General features: G+C 41.4%; 1 protein-coding gene across 1 annotated transcript in view; it reads left to right on the forward strand.

Moving 5' to 3' along the window:
- Positions 1-18,655, forward strand: part of LOC143296085 (2-aminoethylphosphonate--pyruvate transaminase-like) — a 28,862-nt gene extending 10,207 nt beyond the window's left edge. Inside the window, exons 4-8 of the mRNA XM_076607843.1 lie at positions 7,859-8,096; positions 11,938-12,102; positions 14,403-14,562; positions 15,908-16,068; positions 16,598-18,655. Of these exons, the coding sequence (XP_076463958.1) occupies positions 7,859-8,096; positions 11,938-12,102; positions 14,403-14,562; positions 15,908-16,068; positions 16,598-16,749 (876 nt within the window). The 3' untranslated portion in view covers positions 16,750-18,655. The remainder of the gene's footprint in view (positions 1-7,858; positions 8,097-11,937; positions 12,103-14,402; positions 14,563-15,907; positions 16,069-16,597) is intronic.
- The last annotated feature ends 2,166 nt before the right edge of the window (positions 18,656-20,821 follow it).

Raw genomic sequence — 20,821 nt, forward strand, 5'->3', positions numbered from 1 at the left:
CGTGAAGGCAAGGGTGCGTTGCGGTGCTGCTTTGACTGAATGTATTAGCTGTACGTCTGGTGTTAAACAAGGAGATATTTGCAGCCCAGTTTTATTTTCGCTATTCATAAACGAGTTAACAGTAGAAGTTGTCAATTCTGGAAGACACGGTGCCACATTTACTGGTGATTTTATGGAAATTTTTATTCTTCTCTTAGCAGATGATGTTGTATTAATGTCGGAAACAATAATAGGGTTACAAAATCAGCTAAACAGTCTGCAACGTGCCGCTGCTTCTCTTCAACTAAATGTTAATATGGATAAAAGCAATATAATAGTGTTTAGAAAGGGTGGATATCTTTCTGTAAGGGAAAGATGGACATATAATGGATTGATAATGCCTGTTGTAAATGTATATAAATATTTAGGTTTGTATTTTTCAACACGTTTAAGTTTTACTTTTGCCTGTAAAAACCTGACAAGCAGAGCTAAAAGTGTATTGATAGGTGTCATGAAGAAGTTATGGTTGTTGAATAACCAGTCACTGAAACTGTTCTTGAAAATATTTGATTCTCAAATTCAACCTATGATACAATATGGTGCAGAATTATGGGGTCTTGACGCTGCTGCTATGCACTGTGATAAAGTTCATTTGTATGCTCTGAAAAAATTTCTTGGAGTGTCCCCACAAACACCTAATGATTTTATCTATGGAGAAACAAACAGATACCCGATATCTTTACAGTCTGCTACTAAATGCATTCATTATTGGTTAAAGTTGACACAGATGGATACTCATAGACTACCACATAAAGCATACAGAATGTTATTAGAACTGGATAGCAGAGGCAAGAAAAATTGGGTTTCGAATATTAGGGTGAAGCTATGTGAAAATGGATTTGGTTTTGTGTGGCTTAGCCAAGGGGTTGGGGATACTAAAGCTTTTATTCGTGTGTTTCGTGAAAGAATGATTGACAGCAGATGGCAAAACTGGAATTCACATATCCAAGGCAGTGACAGATTTGAGATTTATCGACTTATCAATGACCAACATAGTTTTCCAACTTATATGTCTATGAATGTTGACAGGCATCTGAAGCATGTAATGACCAAATTTAGATTTGGCGTTTCTGAATTGTTTGTCCATCGATATCGTTACAGACAGTCTAACATTTCTGATCCTATTTGTCCGTTATGCAAAAAGTCAAAGGAAGATGAAGTCCATTTTGTGCTAGATTGTGCAGAATTGAGAGATATCAGAGAACAATTAATTCCAGAAAAATATTTCAGACAACCTGGTTTATTCAAACTCGTCTTGTTAATGTCATCTACAAACGAAAGTCTTGTTAAACAATTCACTCTTTATCTGTGTAAAGCGTTTAAACGTCGAAGTGCCTTCGTAACATCTTGAACGTTCTGTGTATTTGTACGCGACTTTCATGTTTATCCCCCTTCTAAGGGGCTATGGCCTTTATGAATAAAACATCTTCAGTCTTCAGTCTTCAGTCTCTCTCTCTCTCTTTCTACCAGTCCTTTCTCTCTTCAAATGTAATTTCAAGTTTATTCACAAACAGATACACAACAAAATGCACATAGCAACTTTTGTGATGAAATTCGTTTATCACATGCACATGCTCCCAGAAACATACATGCACACTCATACCAGCACATACTTCACCACCATAAGAATTACAACCCTTTAATGTTATAACACTTTCAATGACACATTAATTTGTCTGAAAGCAGTGACGCCTCCTTGAGCTACTGATACTGACACATTGAATTTTCCCTGACATGGAAACAGAAAATAGACAGAAGCTAAGTTTCCTTTTATTATGTGCATTGGCAGAATACACAATATTATATTTATTGTCTCCAAGAAGATAAATTCATTTGTGGTGTAAAATACATGAGAATCACATGATTCAGTATGAATACATGAAGAGTTATAATCGCTTAGATGCTATGTTTGAATTAAACCACACAAACATTAATCACAGTCATACACACTCAATAATCACAGATAAAGAACAGCAGTGTATTTATATTATCTGCATTTTCCAATGACATAGCTTCAACAGGATATTTTTATCTTTCTGCAACACTCTGCTGAAAGAGCCTGCATTTTATGCATCAAGCTTCATTACATGCCTCCTGTTTCAACAAAAAGTGCACTTCATATCATGTCTCCTGTTATATCTGTAATTAACCAGCTTTTATGCATATTCACGCTTCATGCAAGAGAGACAGGTAACTCTTAGTCAAATGTTTTTTTGCACATGGCTTTGGGTCACAAGGGCAGACTGTGGGAACTAATTAACTCATTCTGCCCCACAGCTACATGCCTGCTACAACTCCCTGGGACCAGCACTACATGAGACCACTGCAGAAAAAACAGAGTAATTCACTAAAATAGCGAAAATCGATGGAAATATGTTGTTTTAATCAGTCAAACAAAGCTTCATTTTCACACTTCCAGAATCAGTAAACAGTTCAGTTTAGAATGCGAACTGTACCAAGCAAGAATGAACAAAATTAGAATAGTGTGTTGGTATGAGAATACTCGTACCTGGTCCACAGAGGAAGTAACCGTGGTACGAGTTATCTCGTACCTGGAGTAGAATGAGTTAAACAGGAAGGTGTGGGAAGAGACAAATGTTGCTGACAACATGTTTAGATTGGAATTCTCAAATGGTTCAGTTTCAGTTTGAAGGTGTCAAAGCTTGCTGACAGTGTTCTATATATTATTATTATTATGGAGTCTCCCATCAGACCGACAGATGAGTAGGCAGGCAGGCTTATCTGTCGGTGTGTGTCCTCATATGGGAGAAGAGGCCAATTTTGGATGCGCAACACTTCCCACAGGTGTTGCAAGGGAAAACGTCTCCAGAAGTTGAGCCTTGCTTCCTTCACTCATGCTTCTCCTTAATGGCCAGCGTTCTCTTGTTTTCAAACGTCTTTGTGCCACTAGAGCACAGCATCCTCCAGCGAGAGTGGTCAAGGGCATCAGTTTCCCAGGAAGCAATGTCTATGTCACAGGCTTCAAGGTTTGTCTTCAAGGTGTCCTTGAAGCACTTGCAGGGTCTTCCAAGTTCATGGTGGCCTTCCTTCAACTGGCCATACAGTAGCATCTTCGAGATCCTGCTGTCTGTCATGTGGACAACGTGTCCTGTCCAGCATAGATGGCACTAAATCAGCAGGCTTTCGATGCTGGCCAGGCCACTCCTCTCTAGGACCTGGAGGTTGGAGACCCTGTCTTACCACTGTATGCCAAGGATCTTTCATAGGCATCTCTGGTGAAACTGCTCAAGTTGTTGAATGTGACGGTGATACATTGTCCATGTTTCACAGCAGTACAACAACTACACGAAAAAAACAAAAGTGGCAGCAAATGCCTGACCTTCACATTCATCCAACACACAGATCAGACCTTGAGAGCTTATCCTAGATGTAAACCATTCACATAGAAATGACATAAAATAAGAAGACAAAATAAACAAATCAGTGAATACATTAAGATAATTATAGTGAAGGAAAAGATATGTGGAAGGCAAATGTCTGAAATAAAAAGCTAAAACATTACAAACCAGTTCTGGTAACGTGTTGATTACTACTGTACAACTTTCATTGCATTATTTAAACTGCTTGCATTATTTTTTTAAGCACTTATTTTCTTTCTTTTTTTTCTTGATAGTAACTGGTGTGATATTAAACCAGCCTTCATCAGCAAACTGTAGGGGTGTTTCTGAACATCAAAACTGATTTGGTGATTAGATTTATCCACAAGATATAGAAAACGTACACAGGAATACACAATCACCAACAGGTGGACCAAACACTAAGAAAAATGATTTTGCAAAAAAAAGTGAAATAGTTTTTTTCAGTTTCGCAGTGCATCAGTTAAGTCATGTTGGAACAGCTGGAGGAAGGTGGCTGAATGGTTAAGACGCTCATCTGCCAATACAGAGTGTCTGGGAGGGTCTGGGTTCGAATCCTGCTCTCGCCCTTTCTCCTAAGTGTGACTTGAAAATCAAACTAGGCATCTAGTCATTCGGATGAGCTGATAAACTGACATCCCTTGTGCAGCACGCACTTGGCGCACTGAAAAAGAACCCATGGCAACAAGAGTGTGGTCCTCAGGCAAAGTTGTGTTGAAGAAATCCACTCTACACAAATATATGTGCACGCACTCAAGACCTGGCTTAGCGTGTCGGGTTACGCTGCTGGTCAGGCATCTGCCTAGCAGATGTGGTGTAGTGCATATGGATTTGTCCGAACGCAGTGATGCTTTCTTGAGGAATTGAAACAGAAACCGAAGGAGAACAGACACCATATAGCAGAAGCTCTCACAAAAACACACAGCTGCGTACAGTAAGTCTTTCAAGGTCTGATCAACATGTTGTGGTTTTGTGTAGATCAGGCATGAGCCTTTCTTGACTTTTTTTTTCTTTTTTTTCTTTTTTTCTCTCTCTCATACTATCCATTTCTCTCCTCTTCCTTTTTGTTCCTGTAGAGACAGGGAGACAGGCTGCACACAGTGGAGGCTGTTTAAAAACATACGAGACTAGCATTAATTACAGAGTAATTTCCCTTTTTTACTCTCTGCAGCAAAACGTTTGCAAAATAAAGAAAATTTCCATGCTTTGCAAAAGAAGTTCCTGTTTGAACAAAAAATGATAATAAGGACTGCTCTTGTTGTTGGGTCAGAATATCAGATCAAAGTGCCAAGTTTAGAGAATACAAAAAATATCAATATAACAGTAAATGCAGTTTGCATATAATTCGGCTTCATTTTTTTTTTTTTTTTTTTTTGTGCCCATCCCAGAGGTGCAATATTTTTTTTAAACAAGATGAATGGAAAGAACTGATTTTTTCCTATTTCTATGCCTAATTTGGTGTCAACTGACAAAGTATTTGCAGAGAAAATGTCAATGTTAAAGTTTACCACGGACACACAGACACACACACACACACACACACACACACACACACACACACACACACACACAGAGAGACAACCAAACATGGGGTTAAAACGTAGACTCACTTTGTTTACACAAGTTAGTCAAAAATGGTGTCCATATATAATTACTTCTTGAAAACAATAACCCATAACAAAATGTGATGAAAGATCAAAATGCACAACAATAATGAAGGCTTAATGATATCCTATTATACTTCAAGTGCAGATATGTGTGTGTGAATGTGTAAGTATGTGAGTATGTAAATGTATATGTATGTGTGTTTAGGTGTCTGTAGTAATAATGCTTAACATGACTATGTAATGGGTGTTTTCATGTATCAGAAAACTAGAGGAAATGTGTTCATACATAAGATACTCCGTATGTTGTTGTTGTTGTTGTTTTTAGAAAACAATGTCTATTATTTGTTATGAAATTGCACTGTTATCTACACATGATGAAAATGTGTCCAGCTTGGTAAAAACAAAAATGAAAAATGAAAAGATTTTTAAAAATCTGCACGCTGTTAAAAGGTCTGATAGTCCGTTGTCATCACCTCTCTCTCTCTTTCTCTCTCTGCTGTGATGGCAGAGTGTAACTTTTGCAGCCTGCTGTGATTGACACATGCACAATGTTTGATTTCACAGTCAGCGACAGAAACGGGGGATGTTGTCAACAGTCCACACTTTTTTTATGTTGAGTGCTTTTCGACGCCAGAGTCACTTCCGAGTATGAGTGGGTCGGTTTCGGCTAGTTGTGATACAACACCACACGACCACACATGACACCACACCACACCACACCACATGACACCACGCCACATCACCACACACACACACACACACACACACACACACACATGATTTTAATTAACCTGTGACCCTCTGTGGGGCATGGAGGATTTCAGGAAAACAATATTGTCAAAAAAACACAACTGGATTTTATCAGAACCTTTGCTACAGAGTTAAAAGAAGTGTTAGCAGTTCTGTATCCACTTGATAGTATCCTTTGTGAAACTGCAAGTTTTAATGAATTCAATAATATGCCATTTCAACCAAAATTTGGTAAATATTGCTTTTCCATTCGGATCTATAACCCCTTTTGTATACAAATTATATAATATACTATAAATTTTAGGACTTTTTTTTCTGACTCACCAGACATAAGAGAAGTCTGAAATCAAATTAGTCCAGATTTAATTTGGACTGAAAGCGGTTACATTCCAGTTTCACCATTATTATACCATATGTGGAGTGATAGCCTAGAGGTAACGCGTCCGCCTAGGAAAAGAATCTGAGCGCGCAGGTTCGAATCACGGCTCAGCCGCCAATATTTTCTCCCCCTCCACTAGACCTTGAGTGGTGGTCTGGATGCTAGTCATTCGGATGAGACGATAAACCAAGGTCCCGTGTGCAGCATGCACTTAGCGCACGTAAAAGAACCCACGGCAACAAAAGGATTGTTCCTGGCAAAATTCTGCAGAAAAATCCACTTCGATAGGAAAAGCAAATAAAACCGCATGCAGGAAAAAATACCAAAAAAAATGGATGGCGCTGTAGTGTAGCGACGGGCTCTCCCTGGGGAGAGCAGCCCGAATTTCACACAGAGAAATCTGTTGTGATAAAAAGAAATACAAATACAAATATTCATTGCACTTCTCTTCAGTTGAAATGACTGATTTAAGAATTTCAGCTGCAATGTATCCTGGATGTGAACATTTTCATTCCCTTATATTTGATAACTGTACAATAGAACTGGAAAACCATTGACTGATCCAAAAAATGGGTAACATCTAAGGATTTTTTTTTTTTTTTCCCCTAGATCATCAAAGAAAATATTGCCTTTTGTGCTTGTTGATACACTGCTTACCTGTTCAAAATCAGTAAATGCACAGATCAGTTTATGTTTATTGTAAATATCTTTTTCAAAGCTTTCGGGACAAAATCATGGTTTTGAGTCTAATCACATCTCCCTTTCACACTTCACACCCCACGCGATCCCTGAATAAATAATATGTCTTTGAGTGTTTTATTTCGGTGTGCCTCATTTTATGTATGGCATGCATGCATGTAAGTATTGTAAAGGCAGTCTCAGTTACATATAATTGTTTAATTGAGCATTTTGTTTGCAATCTGCAAATTGCATTTCATTATTTGATTATGTAATTGGTTTACATCTCTTTGTTTTGATTTTGCATACTCAATTTTATTTATCGATTTTCTTGTTGTTGATTTACATATATTTTTTTAGTATCAATATTATTGTTATTTCTGTGTAATGGGGGATTTGGCAATCTGGATAAATAGAATGTACTGTGGAAGCATGTACTGTGCAAATATTTGTTTGTGAATTTGTTTATTGATCATTGAAACTTTGTGTTGTACTGTGCATGGAATGCATTTTCTCCTTTTTTGACTCACTTGTGTAAACATGTGTTCGGTTGTGTGTGTGTGTGTGTGTGTGTGTGTGTGTGTGTGTCCGTGGTAAACTTTAACATTGACATTTTCTCTGCAAATATTTTGTCAGTTGACACCAAATTAGGCATAAAAATAGGAAAAATTCAGTTCTTTCCAGTCATCTTGTTTAAAACAATATTGCACCTCTCGGATGGGCACCAAAAAAAAAAATTTTAAAAATGAAGCCTAATTATATGCAAACTGCATTTACTGTTATATTGATATTTTTTGTATTCTCTAAACTTGGCACTTTGATCTGATATTCTGACCCAACAACAAGAGCAGTTATTATTATCATTTTTGGTTCAAACAGGAACTTCTTTTGCTAAGCATGGAAGTTTTCTTTTCTTTTCTTTTTTTTTTTATTTTTTTTTTTTGTCACCATTTTTCAGCAAACGTGTCAACAGTTTTCTTTTCCAGCGGTAATAAAGTGCTCTCGTATCTTGTATCGTTTCCTCAAAGGTGCTGATTCTGGAAAACGGGGCTTACGGGAAGAGGATGTCCAAAATCTGCGGTGCCACCTCCATCCCGTATCACATGGAGTCCTTCCCAGAAAACGAACGCGTCAACCTGCAGCGGGTGGCGGAGCTCCTGAAGTCTGAGAAGTTCAGCCTGGTCAGCTGTGTGCACTGCGAGACCAGCTCTGGCGTCATCAACCCTGTAGAGGAGGTCGGCCAGCTGATCAAGGCCCTGTCTCCAGGTATTGATACTACGACTGCAGTCAGACGTTTCTGTTGTGTAGTGACTAGAGTGAGATGTTTCTGAGATGTCGTTTCAGTTGTCTTGTGACTGCAGTGAGTTGTGTCTGTTGTGTTGTGACTGCAGTGAGTTGTGTCTGTTGTGTTGTGACTGCAGTGAGTTGTGTCTGTTGTGTTGTGACTGCAGTGAGTTGTGTCTGTTGTGTTGTGACTGCAGTGAGTTGTGTCTGTTGTGTTGTGACTGCGGCGAGTTGTATCTGTTGTGCTGTGACTGCAGTGAGTTGTGTCTGTTGTGTTGTGACTGCAGTGTGTTGTGTCTGTTGTGTTGTGACTGCAGTGAGTTGTGTCTGTTGTGTTGTGACTGCAGTGAGTTGTCTGTTGTGCTGTGACTGCAGTGAGTTGTGTCTGTTGTGTTGTGACTGCAGTGAGATGTTTCTGTTGTGCTGTGACTGCAGTGAGTTGTGTCTGTTGTTGTGACTGCAGTGAGTTTCTGTTGTGCTGTGACTGCAGTGAGTTGTGTCTGTTGTGTTGTGACTGCAGTGAGTTGTGTCTGTTGTGTTGTGACTGCAGTGTGTTGTGTCTGTTGTGTTGTGACTGCAGTGAGTTGTGTCTGTTGTGCTGTGACTGCGGTGAGTTGTGTCTGTTGTGTTGTGACTGCGGTGAGTTGTGTCTGTTGTGTTGTGACTGCAGTGAGCTGTGTCTGTTGTGTTGTGACTGCGGTGAGTTGTGTCTGTTGTGTTGTGACTGCGGTGAGTTGTGTCTGTTGTGTTGTGACTGCGGTGAGTTGTGTCTGTTGTGTTGTGACTGCGGTGAGTTGTGTCTGTTCTGCTGTGACTGCAGTGAGATGTGTCTGTTGTGCTGTGACTGAAGTGAGTTGTGTCTGTTGTGTTGTGACTGCGGTGAGTTGTGTCTGTTGTGCTGTGACTGCAGTGAGATGTGTCTGTTGTGTTGTGACTGCAGTGAGTTGTGTCTGTTGTGCTGTGACTGCAGTGAGTTGTGTGAGATGTGTCTGTTGTGTTGTGACTGCAGTGAGTTGTGTCTGTTGTGTTGTGACTGCAGTGAGTTGTGTCTGTTGTGTTGTGACTGCAGTGAGTTGTGTCTGTTGTGCTGTGACTGCAGTGAGTTGTGTCTGTTGTGCTGTGACTGCAGTGAGTTGTGTCTGTTGTGTTGTGACTGAAGTGAGTTGTGTCTGTTGTTGTGACTGCAGTGAGTTGTCTGTTGTGCTGTGACTGCAGTGAGTTGTGTCTGTTGTGTTGCGACTGCAGTGAGATGTTTCTATTGTGCTGTGACTGCAGTGAGTTGTGTCCGTTGTGTTGTGACTGCAGTGAGTTGTGTCTGTTGTGCTGTGACTGCAGTGAGTTGTGTCTGTTGTGTTGTGACTGCAGTGAGATGTTTCTGTTGTGCTGTGACTGCAGTGAGTTGTGTCTGTTGTGTTGTGACTGCAGTGAGTTGTGTCTGTTGTGTTGTGACTGCAGTGAGTTGTGTCTGTTGTGCTGTGACTGCAGTGAGTTGTGTCTGTTGTGTTGTGACTGCAGTGAGTTGTGTCTGTTGTTGTGACTGCAGTGAAATGTTTCTGTTGTGTTGTGACTGCAGTGAGATGTTTCTGTTGTGTTGTGACTGCAGTGAGTTGTGTCTGTTGTGTTGTGACTGCAGTGAGATGTTTCTGTTGTGTTGTGACTGCAGTGAGTTGTGTCTGTTGTGTTGTGACTGCAGTGAGTTGTGTCTGTTGTGTTGTGACTGCAGTGAGTTGTTTCTGTTGTGTTGTGACTGCAGTGAGTTGTTTCTGTTGTGTTGTGACTGCAGTGAGTTGTTTCTGTTGTGCTGTGGCTGCAGTGAGTTGTTTCTGTTGTGCTGTGACTGCAGTCAGTTGTCTGTTGTGCCCTGACTGCAGTGAGACGTTTCTGTTGTGTTGTGACTGCAGTGAGTTGTATCTGATGTTGTGACTGCAATGAAATGTTTCTGTTGTGCTGTGACTGTGGTGAGTTGTGTCTGTTGTGTTGTGACTGCAGTGAGTTGTGTCTGTTGTGTTGTGACTGCAGTGAGTTGTGTCTGTTGTGCTGTGACTGCAGTGAGATGTGTCTGTTGTGCTGTGACTGAAGTGAGTTGTGTCTGTTGTGTTGTGACTGCGGTGAGTTGTGTCTGTTGTGCTGTGACTGCAGTGAGATGTGTCTGTTGTGTTGTGACTGCAGTGAGTTGTGTCTGTTGTGCTGTGACTGCAGTGAGTTGTGTGAGATGTGTCTGTTGTGTTGTGACTGCAGTGAGTTGTGTCTGTTGTGTTGTGACTGCAGTGAGTTGTGTCTGTTGTGTTGTGACTGCAGTGAGACGTTTCTGTGATGTTGTCTCACTTGTCTTTTGACTGCAGTGAGTTGTTTCTGTTGTGCTGTGACTGCAGTGAGTTGTGTCTGTTGTGCTGTGACTGCAGTGAGTTGTGTCTGTTGTGCTGTGACTGCAGTGAGTTGTGTCTGTTGTGTTGTGACTGCAGTGTGTTGTGTCTGTTGTGTTGTGACTGCAGTGAGACGTTTCTGTTGTGTTGCGACTGCAGTGAGATGTTTCTGTTGTGTTGTGACTGCAGTGAGTTCTTTCTGTTGTGCTGTGGCTGCAGTGAGTTGTGTCTGTTGTGTTGTGACTGCAGTGAGTTGTGTCTGTTGTGTTGTGACTGCAGTGAGTTGTGTCTGTTGTGCTGTGACTGCAGTGAGTTGTGTCTGTTGCTGTGACTGCAGTGAGTTGTCTGTTGTGTTGTGACTGCAGTGAATTGTGTCTGTTGTTGTGACTGCAGTGAATTGTCTGTTGTGTTGTGACTGCGGCGAGTTGTGTCTGTTGTGTTGTGACTGCAGTGAGTTGTGTCTGTTGTGTTGTGACTGCAGTGAGTTGTGTCTGTTGTGTTGTGACTGCAGTGAGTTGTGTCTGTTCTGCTGTGACTGTGGTGAGTTGTGACTGTGGTGAGTTGTGTCTGTTGTGTTGTGACTGCAGTGAGACGTTTCTTTTATGCAGTGAGACGTTTCTTTTATGACTGCAGTGAGATGTTTCTGATGTGACTGCAGTGAGACGTTTCTGTGATGTGATGTTGTCTCACTTGTCTTTTGACTGCAGTGAGTTTTTGTTGTTGTTGTTGTTGTGCTGTGACTGTGGTGTTTTTTTGTGTCGTGCTGTGACTGTGGTGTTTTTTCCATTGTGTTGTGACTGTGGTGAGTCATTTCTGTTGTGTTGTGACAGTGATGGGTTATTTCCTTTGTGCTGTGAAAGCAGTGTTGTGTTTCCTTTGTAACTGTGGTTTGTATTTTTTCCTGTTGCGTTGTAAGTGCAGCGAGTCATTTTTTTTTCCTGAATTGTGACTGCTGTGAATTGTTCCTGTTGTGTGAAGTGACTGTGCACCGAGTAGTTTTATAATAGATAAACGCATTCCTTTTTTTTTTCTTCTCCAAGCATAAGGAACAAGATTGAAAGTTATGAATAGGTGTGAAATCTACACTCTACACTCCATTTCGCTCACTACGATCAGCTTCGGATCCACTCTGTTTACGCATACCCAGATTCAACCTCTCAACTGTTGGCCGCCGTTCTTTCTCTGTCTCTGGACCTTGCAACTGGAATGAACTTCCTCTTTTGCTTTGTCAAGTCTCCACACTCAGCTCTTTCAAGTCTGGCCATAAAACCCACCTCTTCCCAAAATAGCCTCCCTTCCCTGCCTCTTCCTTGTCTTCAGTTTCTCCAGTTTTAGAGTTATGCATGCGTGTGAATGACTTGTGCGAAAGCGCTTTGATTTGTCTCTGCACAAGATCAGCGCTATATAAATACCATTATTATTATTATTATGATTAAATCGTTCACACATGTTCTTTGCAGACACGGTGTACTTTGTCGATGCCATGAGCAGTTTTGGGGCTGTGCCTCTAGACTTTGAGGCTGGCAAAGTGGATTTCATGGTGAGCTCCGCTAACAAGTGCATGCAGGGCGTGCCAGGGTTTTCCTACGCTGTGGCTCGCAAGTCCGTTCTGAGCAAGTGCAAAGGTTGGTGATTTTTTTTTTTTTTTTGTGTGGTGTTTGTGTGTTGAGAGGATAAGGGGGGAGAGGGGTTGGGGGGAGGGGTTGGAGGGAGCTAGGTTGTGTGGAGGGGGGATGTTTTGTGTGTGTGTGGTGTGTGTGTGTTTGTGTGGAGGGGAATATCTGTGTATGTGTGTGTGTGTGTTTGTGTGTGTTGTTTTTATTTTCCGTTTTTTTTTCTGTTGGCCTCACTTGCATGCAAGTCATGGAGCACGTTTTGATTTTTTCTTTGTCTCGGTTTTTTTTTGTTTTTTGCTGTTGTTTTTTTTAAAGGGGGGGTGTGGGGGGTCTTTTTTTTAAGTGCTCTATGTGTGGCATTCTTTCTCTGGCCAACATTTTATGTAATATATATATATATATAGAGAGAGAGAGAGAGAGAGGAGGGGTGGAGGTTGAAGCAAGGCGAACTAAATTCATTCCTACTTGACGTCATTATAGAAACACGTCATTGCAGTGATGATGTGTCTCTATAACACATCACTTTCATTCACAAGCATTGAGGAAGGCAAACGCTGAAATATTTGCAGTTGGACAGTGTTGTCTTTTGTTTTCTTTTTTATCATCTCTCTCTCTGTCTGTCTGTCTGTCTGTCTGTATCTCTCTCTTTCTATATATATATATATATATAGAGAGAGAGAGAGAGAGAGGGGGGGGGGAGAGAGAGAAAGGAAAAAGAACACACTGGAAAAGGAAGAAAAAGGACATTGGAACAGATCCATTCATACTTCTTATTTTGAGTGTTTGTGTGTGGTTTTCTTATGATGGACATTTGCTGCGTTCTTCAGTGTGTGTGACGAGTGCCTGCACATGTCTGGTTTTCTTCTTCTTTTTTTTTCTTTTTTTTCTTTTCTTGTTTGTTTGGGGTTGTTTTGTTTTTTTGTTTTGTTTTTTTAATGTGCTGTGTGTGATTGTGTGGAGGGGTGATATATGTGTGTTTGTATGGAGGGGGGGTGTTTGTATGTCTGTGTTGTGAGTGTGTGTTTGTGTGGAAGGGGGGATGTTTGTATATGCGTGTGTGTGTGTGTGTGTGTGGAGGGGATGTTTGTGTGTGTTTGTGTAGAAGGGGGGATGTTTGTATACGCATGTGTGTGTGTGTGTGGAGGGGATGTTTGTGTGTATGTCTGAGTGTTTGCTTGTGGTACATGCCTGAGTGCATGTGCGTGAGGTGGGTGTATGTGCATGTGTGTGTGATGGAATGGACAGGAAATCATTTGGAAAGAAGCTGGCTTTTGAGTCTTATGGAGGTGAGGAAGAGGTACTTCTTCTTCTTCTGCGTTCGTGGGCTGCAACTCCCACGTTCACTCGTATGCACATGAGTGGGCTTTTACGTGTATGACCGTTTTTACCCTGCCATGTAGGCAGCCATACCTCGTTTTTGGGGGCAAGAGGTACTTCAAAAATTTGTATTCATTTCCCTATGTCAAGTTCATTATTGGATTATAACATGAACTCTGTCAAGTAAAGAACAGTGATAAAAAGAAGCAAAGCAAACAGAAAAAGAAACACCTCATGTTAAAATGCTGCAGTTAACAGCATTGCATTTGGGAGATTTGAACACATGACAGTGAAGGGAAACGATGCACATGTTTATCGACCTGCGTCTTTTATTCTTGTCGCTTGTTTCTTTCTACATTGTGACAAGATGCTCAAAATCAAACCAGCCAGCCACACGCTTTCCTGTAATTGCAATTTTGGGGGCTGTGCAGGTAAACGTGTGATGTCGTTATCAAGTTAGTAAGGGGTTATGAGGGTGGTTTCTCCGGCAATTTACACTACAATTTACCTACCCAGAGTGGATGACAAAGGTCAGATGATTGTTATTTATGTTATACTTCATGCCTGCATTGCAATATACACACAATATACTGTGCATGTAGCTCCAGGAATTTAGGATGCTAAAATTGGATATTACCTACAAACTTGCTGCGACAGGTAACTAACAATCTTGCCCCAGCGGGTAACCAACATACAAACTTGCCTTTGCACCAGGTAACTAACATACAAACTTTCAGCGGCAGGTGACCAACATACAGACTTTCCATTGCACCAGGTAACTAACATACAAACTTTCAGTGGCAGGTAACCAACATACAAACTTGCCGTTGCTCCAGGCAACTAACATACAAACTTTCCGCGGCAGGTAACCAACATACAAACTTGCTGTTGCACCAGGTAACTAACATACAAACTTTCCTCAACAGGTAACCAACATAGAACCTTGTCGTGTCGTGGCTGCAGGTAACTAAGGTACAAACTTTCCGTGGCAGGTAACTCTCGCAGCCTCAGCCTGGACCTGCACGACCAGAACGAGGGCCTGGACAGCAACGGACAGTTCCGCTTCACTCCCGCCACTCACGCCATGCTCGCCTTCCGACAGGCCCTGGTGGAGTTTGACGAGGAGGGAGGGCTGGAGGGCAGGGCCAACAGGTGGGGGAGCTAGAAAGTGGTGTGTGTGGGGGGGGAGTGGTACAAGGTGGGGTGGGGATGGAGGAAGGAGGGAGGGAGGTGAGCGAGCAGTGGGGGGGTGTCATGTTTGTATATGTGCAGTGTGCATGTGTTTGTGCACTGTGTTTGTAATTTTTTTAGATAGTTAGTCATTCAGATGAGACGATAAACTGAGGTCCCGGGTGCAGCATGCACTTAGCGCACGTAAAAGAACCCACGGCAACAAACGGGTTGTTCCTGGCAAAATTCTGTAGAGAAATCCACTTCGAGAGGAAAAACAAATAAAACTGCACGCAGGAAAAAATACAAAAAATGGGTGGCGCTGCAGTGTAGTGACGTGCTCTTCCTGGGGATCAGCCCGAATTTCATACAGAGAAATCTGTTGTGATAAAAAGAAATACAAAATACAAAATAGATGTGTGTGTATGTGTGTGCATGCTTGCATGTATGCATGTTTCCTTTTGTGTGTTTGTACATAAGGGAGAAAGAGAGGGAGTTGATGGACCTATAGATGAAGCAGGTGACCTAGGAAGGCAGAGTGGCTGTTCAGTGTGTCTGTGCCTGTGTCTGTGTGGAGAGTTGGCGGAGAAGGTGGATACATTGTGACTTGTTCATCCCACATTCGTCATGCTGAAGTCAGGTTTCGTCACTCACTGCATGAGCCCAGTGTGGTGTTTTGTTGTTGTTTTTCAAGGTACAAGGAAATGTGAAATGTTTATTCAAACTTAGGCCTAAGCCCCTAATTGAAGGGGAAATCATATACAAAACAAACAACCAAAATTACGATAACACAGTGTCTGGTATTTGTTCTTAACATAATTATTGTCATGAAAATTCATATTGATACTGTGATTTAAGTTACAGCCATACGAAATCATTTCAAGGGATAGTAAATGTAGAACGCGTCATTATGTAAAACAGTCTTATTTCTAGATGACATAAGCAAATTAAATTCTAAAGCGACATGGGCTACTATAAAACTTAGGTTGAATGTATTTTATCCTTAAGTCGTGAAAGACAGGACAGCAAAACATAAAATGAATTTCATCTTCTTCTGAATCATGACATAAACGACACTACTTTATCTACTCTTCTATCGCTAAATCTAAACCTATGGCAGGCAATGTCTGTTACGCCAAATCTTAATTTAGTCAGAGCACATTTAACATATCTATTCATTGCAATTTCAATATATGGTTCCACACTGTTTGTCACTTTAAACATCCTGTATTCAGCAAATCTATTGCTGTTCTATACGTGATCATGCCAGCTCTGCCATCTAAAGTCAGCAAGTCTGTGTTTAAAACATTTCATAAATCCTGTCAAGGTACAAGGAGAACCACAGAGTGGTGACGGAGGGAATGAAACGTCTGGGCTTCAAGGAGCTGTTGGAGGAGTCAGCACAGGGCTACATCATCACCTCTTACTTCTACCCCAAGGACCCCAACTTCAGCTTCCTGGAGTTCTACAACCGACTGAACGAAAAGGGTAAGTAGCTGATTCCTGAAAGTGGGTCTTTACAGTCAACTGACTGAAAAAAAAAAGTATCATCTGAAAATTATTGAATTTCTGTAGTTTACGATCAGGTAATTGAAAAATAGTTTCATTTAGAATGATTGAATTTCTGTAATTTACGATCAAGTGATTGGAAAAAAAAAAAAGCAGTATCATCTAAAAATGTATGAATTTCTATAATTCACAATCAACTGATTGAACAATAGTTTCATGTAAAGATGGATGAATTTCTATTTACAATCAAGTGATTGAAAAAAGGGGGTTTGAATGGAAATGATGGATGAATTTCTATTTACAATCAAGTGATTGAAAAAAGGGGGTTTGAATGGAAATATCTCTTCTGCCTAGCTGAAGGCATTTACATTTCACCAGAACTGGTCACAAGTTTTAACAACACTGCAAACTATTACAACTGTTTTGAAAAATTATCAAAAAAAAAAACGTTTTAAAGAGTCATGACTGAAGCGTAACAGAATGCACTTGTGTGACTGTTTCCCTGCAGGACAAGTGATCTACCCTGGCAAGACACTGGACATTGACTGTTTCCGTATCGGCAACATCGGACACCTGTTCCCACAGGACATGGAGAAACTGCTTCAGTGCGTGGAGCAAGTCTGCAAAGACATGAACATGTCCCTTCCTGTGATAAACTAGGGGAAGTGCTGCTATAGGTGGCGGGCGCTATGACAGAACTGGTTTACTGTTATTTGTATTTGTATTTGTATTTCTTTTTGTCACAACAGATTGCTCTGTGTGAAATTCGGGCAGCTCTGCCCAGGGAGAGCACGTCGCTACACTACAGCGCCACCCATTTTGGGGGGGATTTATTCCTGCATGCAGTTTTATTTGTTTTTCCTATCGAAGTGGATATTTCTACAGAATTTTGCCAGGAACAACCCTTTTGTTGCTGTGGGTTCTTTTACATGCGTGCTGCACACAGGACCTCGGTTTATCGTCTCATCCGAATGACTAGCGTCCAGACCACCTCTCAAGGTCTAGTGGAGGAGAGAAAATATTGGCGGCTGAGCCGTGATTCGAACCAGTGTGCTCAGATTCTCTCGCTTCCTAGGCGGACGCATTACCTCTAGGCCATCACTCCACATGGACTTCCGATCCAGCGTCCACCAGTGATCAGGGTTCCAGGCCCCTGCTTCGGCATGGTGCTGTGTCCTTGGGAAAGGCACTTTACTTTGATTTTCCCCACTCCGCCCAGGTGTGAATGGGTACCTGACTTTTTTTTTTTTTTCTTTTTTTTTTCAGTTTTGACATTTTTTTAATGTCCACACCAGAAACATTACAGGATAGTATTACATACACAATTACATTTGGAAAAAAGACAACAAAATATCAACAACTGAAAAAAAAACATAGTGAATGAGGGGGAAAGGGGGGTGGGGGATGAGAGAGAGAGAGAGACCTATCATTTAAATTCATTTTCCCTCTTTGCCTTTTTTTTTTCTATGGAGTGAATCACAAAAATGGTGCGTCCTATAGTTACATATATCCAAACATATAAACAACATAGTAAATGTTAGAAGAACATTCTGATAGACTGCATCATTGATATATAACTTTGACATGGGTAATAAGGAATAATGTCACACTACAAAAACATACTCAAAGGGGTACCTGACTTTTGTCGGGGAAGGTTATAGCGGTGGAAGGGGAGGGGATTGGGCCCTACCTTGCAGTGTTGAGCCCCTGGACACAGTGGATATGAATTCACTGCCGTGATGGATGTATAGAGCTATGGGACCTTTTGCCTTTTCTTTTAAAACTTCTGCTTTTTATATTTGAAGTGTATTGGTCTGGTATTGTGGAATGTGGAGCTTGAGATTTTTATGCAATCTGTACTTGAAATGATGTTTCTATGTGTCACTTTGGTTTAAAAAAAAAAATATATATATATATAATGTTGAAGAATAACCAGTATTGAAAAATAAAGGATGATGCCTTGTTATGTGTACCTCAGTGTTCAAAATAAGGGATTAAAAAAGTGTGTGTGTGAAAATACAAGTGATTCGTGTTGTTTCATGATTGCTGGTTTGTAAGTGCTTCATGCGTCTGGAGTAACACTGAAAGAGCCTTTCTACAGCCAGTGGGAGAGTTGACGGGGTTTTTTTTTTTTTTCATTCTTACATCATCTATCAGTTATTACTCTTGTAAAATTAACAATTTCTGTTTTACAAAGTCAGTTGATTGATCAATTGATTGATTGATTGATTTTCTTACAAGTCAGTTGATTGATTAATTGACTGATTGATTGATTAATTTTCTTAAATGAGTTGGATTTCTGTTAATCAGATTTTCTGTAATGACATGGATTTCTATTGATTGATTTTCTTTAATGAATTGTGCTTGTATTTATTTTTCAAATGTTTATCTTTGATGATTCCACCCTCCGTCAATCCTGTTTTCCCAAACTCACCGTACAACTCCCCTCCTCTCCCTCATCTCTTTCCTCCTCTCCCTCATCTCTTTCCTCCTCTCCCTCATCTCTCCCCTCCTCTCCCTCATCACTCCCCTCCTCTCCCTCATCTCTCCCCTCCTCTCCCTCATCTCTTTCCTCCTCTCCCTCATCACTCCCCTCCTCTCCCTCATCACTCCCCTCCTCTCTTTCCTCCTCTCCCTCATCACTCCCCTCCTCTCCCTCATCACTTTCCTCCTCTCCCTCATCTCTTTCCTCCTCTCCCTCATCTCTCCCCTCCTCTCCCTCATCTCTCCCCTCATCTCTCCCCTCCTCTCCCTCATCACTCCCCTCCTCTCCCTCATCACTCCCCTCCTCTCCCTCATCACTCCCCTCCTCTCCCTCATCTCTCCCCTCCTCTCCCTCATCTCTCCCCTCCTCTCCCTCATCACTCCCCTCCTCTCCCTCATCTCTTTCCTCCTCTCCCTCATCACTCCCCTCCTCTCCCTCATCACTCCCCTCCTCTCCCTCATCTCTTTCCTCCTCTCCCTCATCACTCCCCTCCTCTCCCTCATCTCTTTCCTCCTCTCCCTCATCACTCCCCTCATCACTCCCCTCCTCTCCCTCATCACTTTCCTCCTCTCTCTCATCTCTTTCCTCCTCTCCCTCATCTCTTTCCTCCTCTCCCTCATCACTCCCCTCCTCTCCCTCATCACTCTCCTCCTCTCCCTCATTACTCCTCTCCTCTCCCTCATCTCTTTCCTCCTCTCCCTCATCACTCCCCTCCTCTCCCTCATCACTCCCCTCCTCTCCTACCTTCTGTTTTGTTTTGTAGTTTTTTATCTCTAATGATAACATTTAACTCACTCAGTACGGCCAGTCCTCTCTTCTCCTCTACACAGACCCCTCGGATGTCCAGTGGGTGTCTGAATGACCCAACCTTTAGCTTCCGTCGTCAGAATTGTGGTATTCTTTGTCAACATTCACCTCTTCAGTATAAGAGCTTTCCGCTTGCAATATTTTGATGATGGTAATTAGGGTGAAACTCTGTTAACGTTGTCTCTTTCGCCGTTCCTATGGAGCGAGTTAAATGTGAATATCAGTACTTTAGCTAGATGTGTACCATCACCAGTACCTGATACAGGGCATTAGACAGTATTCCTTCCTAGCCTCATTTCTCACTTCAGTGCTGATCTTACAATCAGACGTATTGCCAAAGAACATGAAATGACCTTCTTTTTTTTTTCTTCTTTTTTTTATTACAGTAGACCCTTCCTATTTTTCTTTGTTTGTTTGGAAGGGGAGGAGGGTATAGTTAGGATGTGATGTTTTTTCTGTAACTTACGATTCGCTTTTGACTCAGGGTTTCAGAAAAGTGGGATGGGGTTGGTGGAAATATCAGTGTATCTACTTGGGTTTCCTTACCCCAGTCCACAAATTCTCAACTTGCGATTGTTTTAAAAGCGTTCTGCCACTTAAAAAAAAATGATTGTAACAAATTTGCAGTTGCCCAGATCGCGATGGGTTTCCTTTGATTTGGCTTTTTAACAATGGTGATTACGTTGCCAAAAATATTTAAGCTGTAACTCATGTAGCAGTAGAATTTTTATCCTTAGATTGCTTTGTACCCTGAGCCAGCACACCTGTTCGATACAGGATGGTACCTGTCATGATACAGGGTGGTACCTGTCATGATGACAGGGTGGTACCTGTCATGACATGACAGGATGGTACCTGTTCGATACAGGGTGGTACCTGTCATGATACAGGGTGGTACCTGTCATGACATGACAGGGTGGTACCTGTTTGATACAGGGTGGTACCTGTCATGACATGACAGGATGGTACCTGTACAATACAGGATGGTACCTGTCATGATACAGGATGGTACCTGTCACATTCTCTGGCACTGAGAGAGGGCAGCAGATTACTGACACTTGCCTGAAACTGGAATGATGTTGAATGCACTGACAGTATGATTCACGTTTTACTTGGTTTTTGGTTTTCCTTGATTCGTATTCATCTCTTGACAGCTGAGCATTTAGTTGGTGATAAAGAAAGGTTGATGAAAGGTATTTACAGCTGAAGACAGAAGTTCTTGGGTGTTGTTGTTTTTTAATATCTTGATGTCTTTTTTTTTATGTCTTGTTTTTCATATTTTTATGTTTTACATTGGAAGTCAGGAGACACTTGTGGTAAATTATGTGTCCAAGTCTGTGTGTGTGTGTGTGTGTGCTTGTGTAAAAACAAAGCAGGGTGTTGTTTTTTAGAGATGATATCCATACACAGTTTGTAATTTTTAGTGATTGCTTACTTTTC

Source organism: Babylonia areolata, chromosome 21, assembly GCF_041734735.1.
Source record: "Babylonia areolata isolate BAREFJ2019XMU chromosome 21, ASM4173473v1, whole genome shotgun sequence".
NCBI classification, from domain to species: Eukaryota; Metazoa; Mollusca; class Gastropoda; order Neogastropoda; family Buccinidae; genus Babylonia; species Babylonia areolata.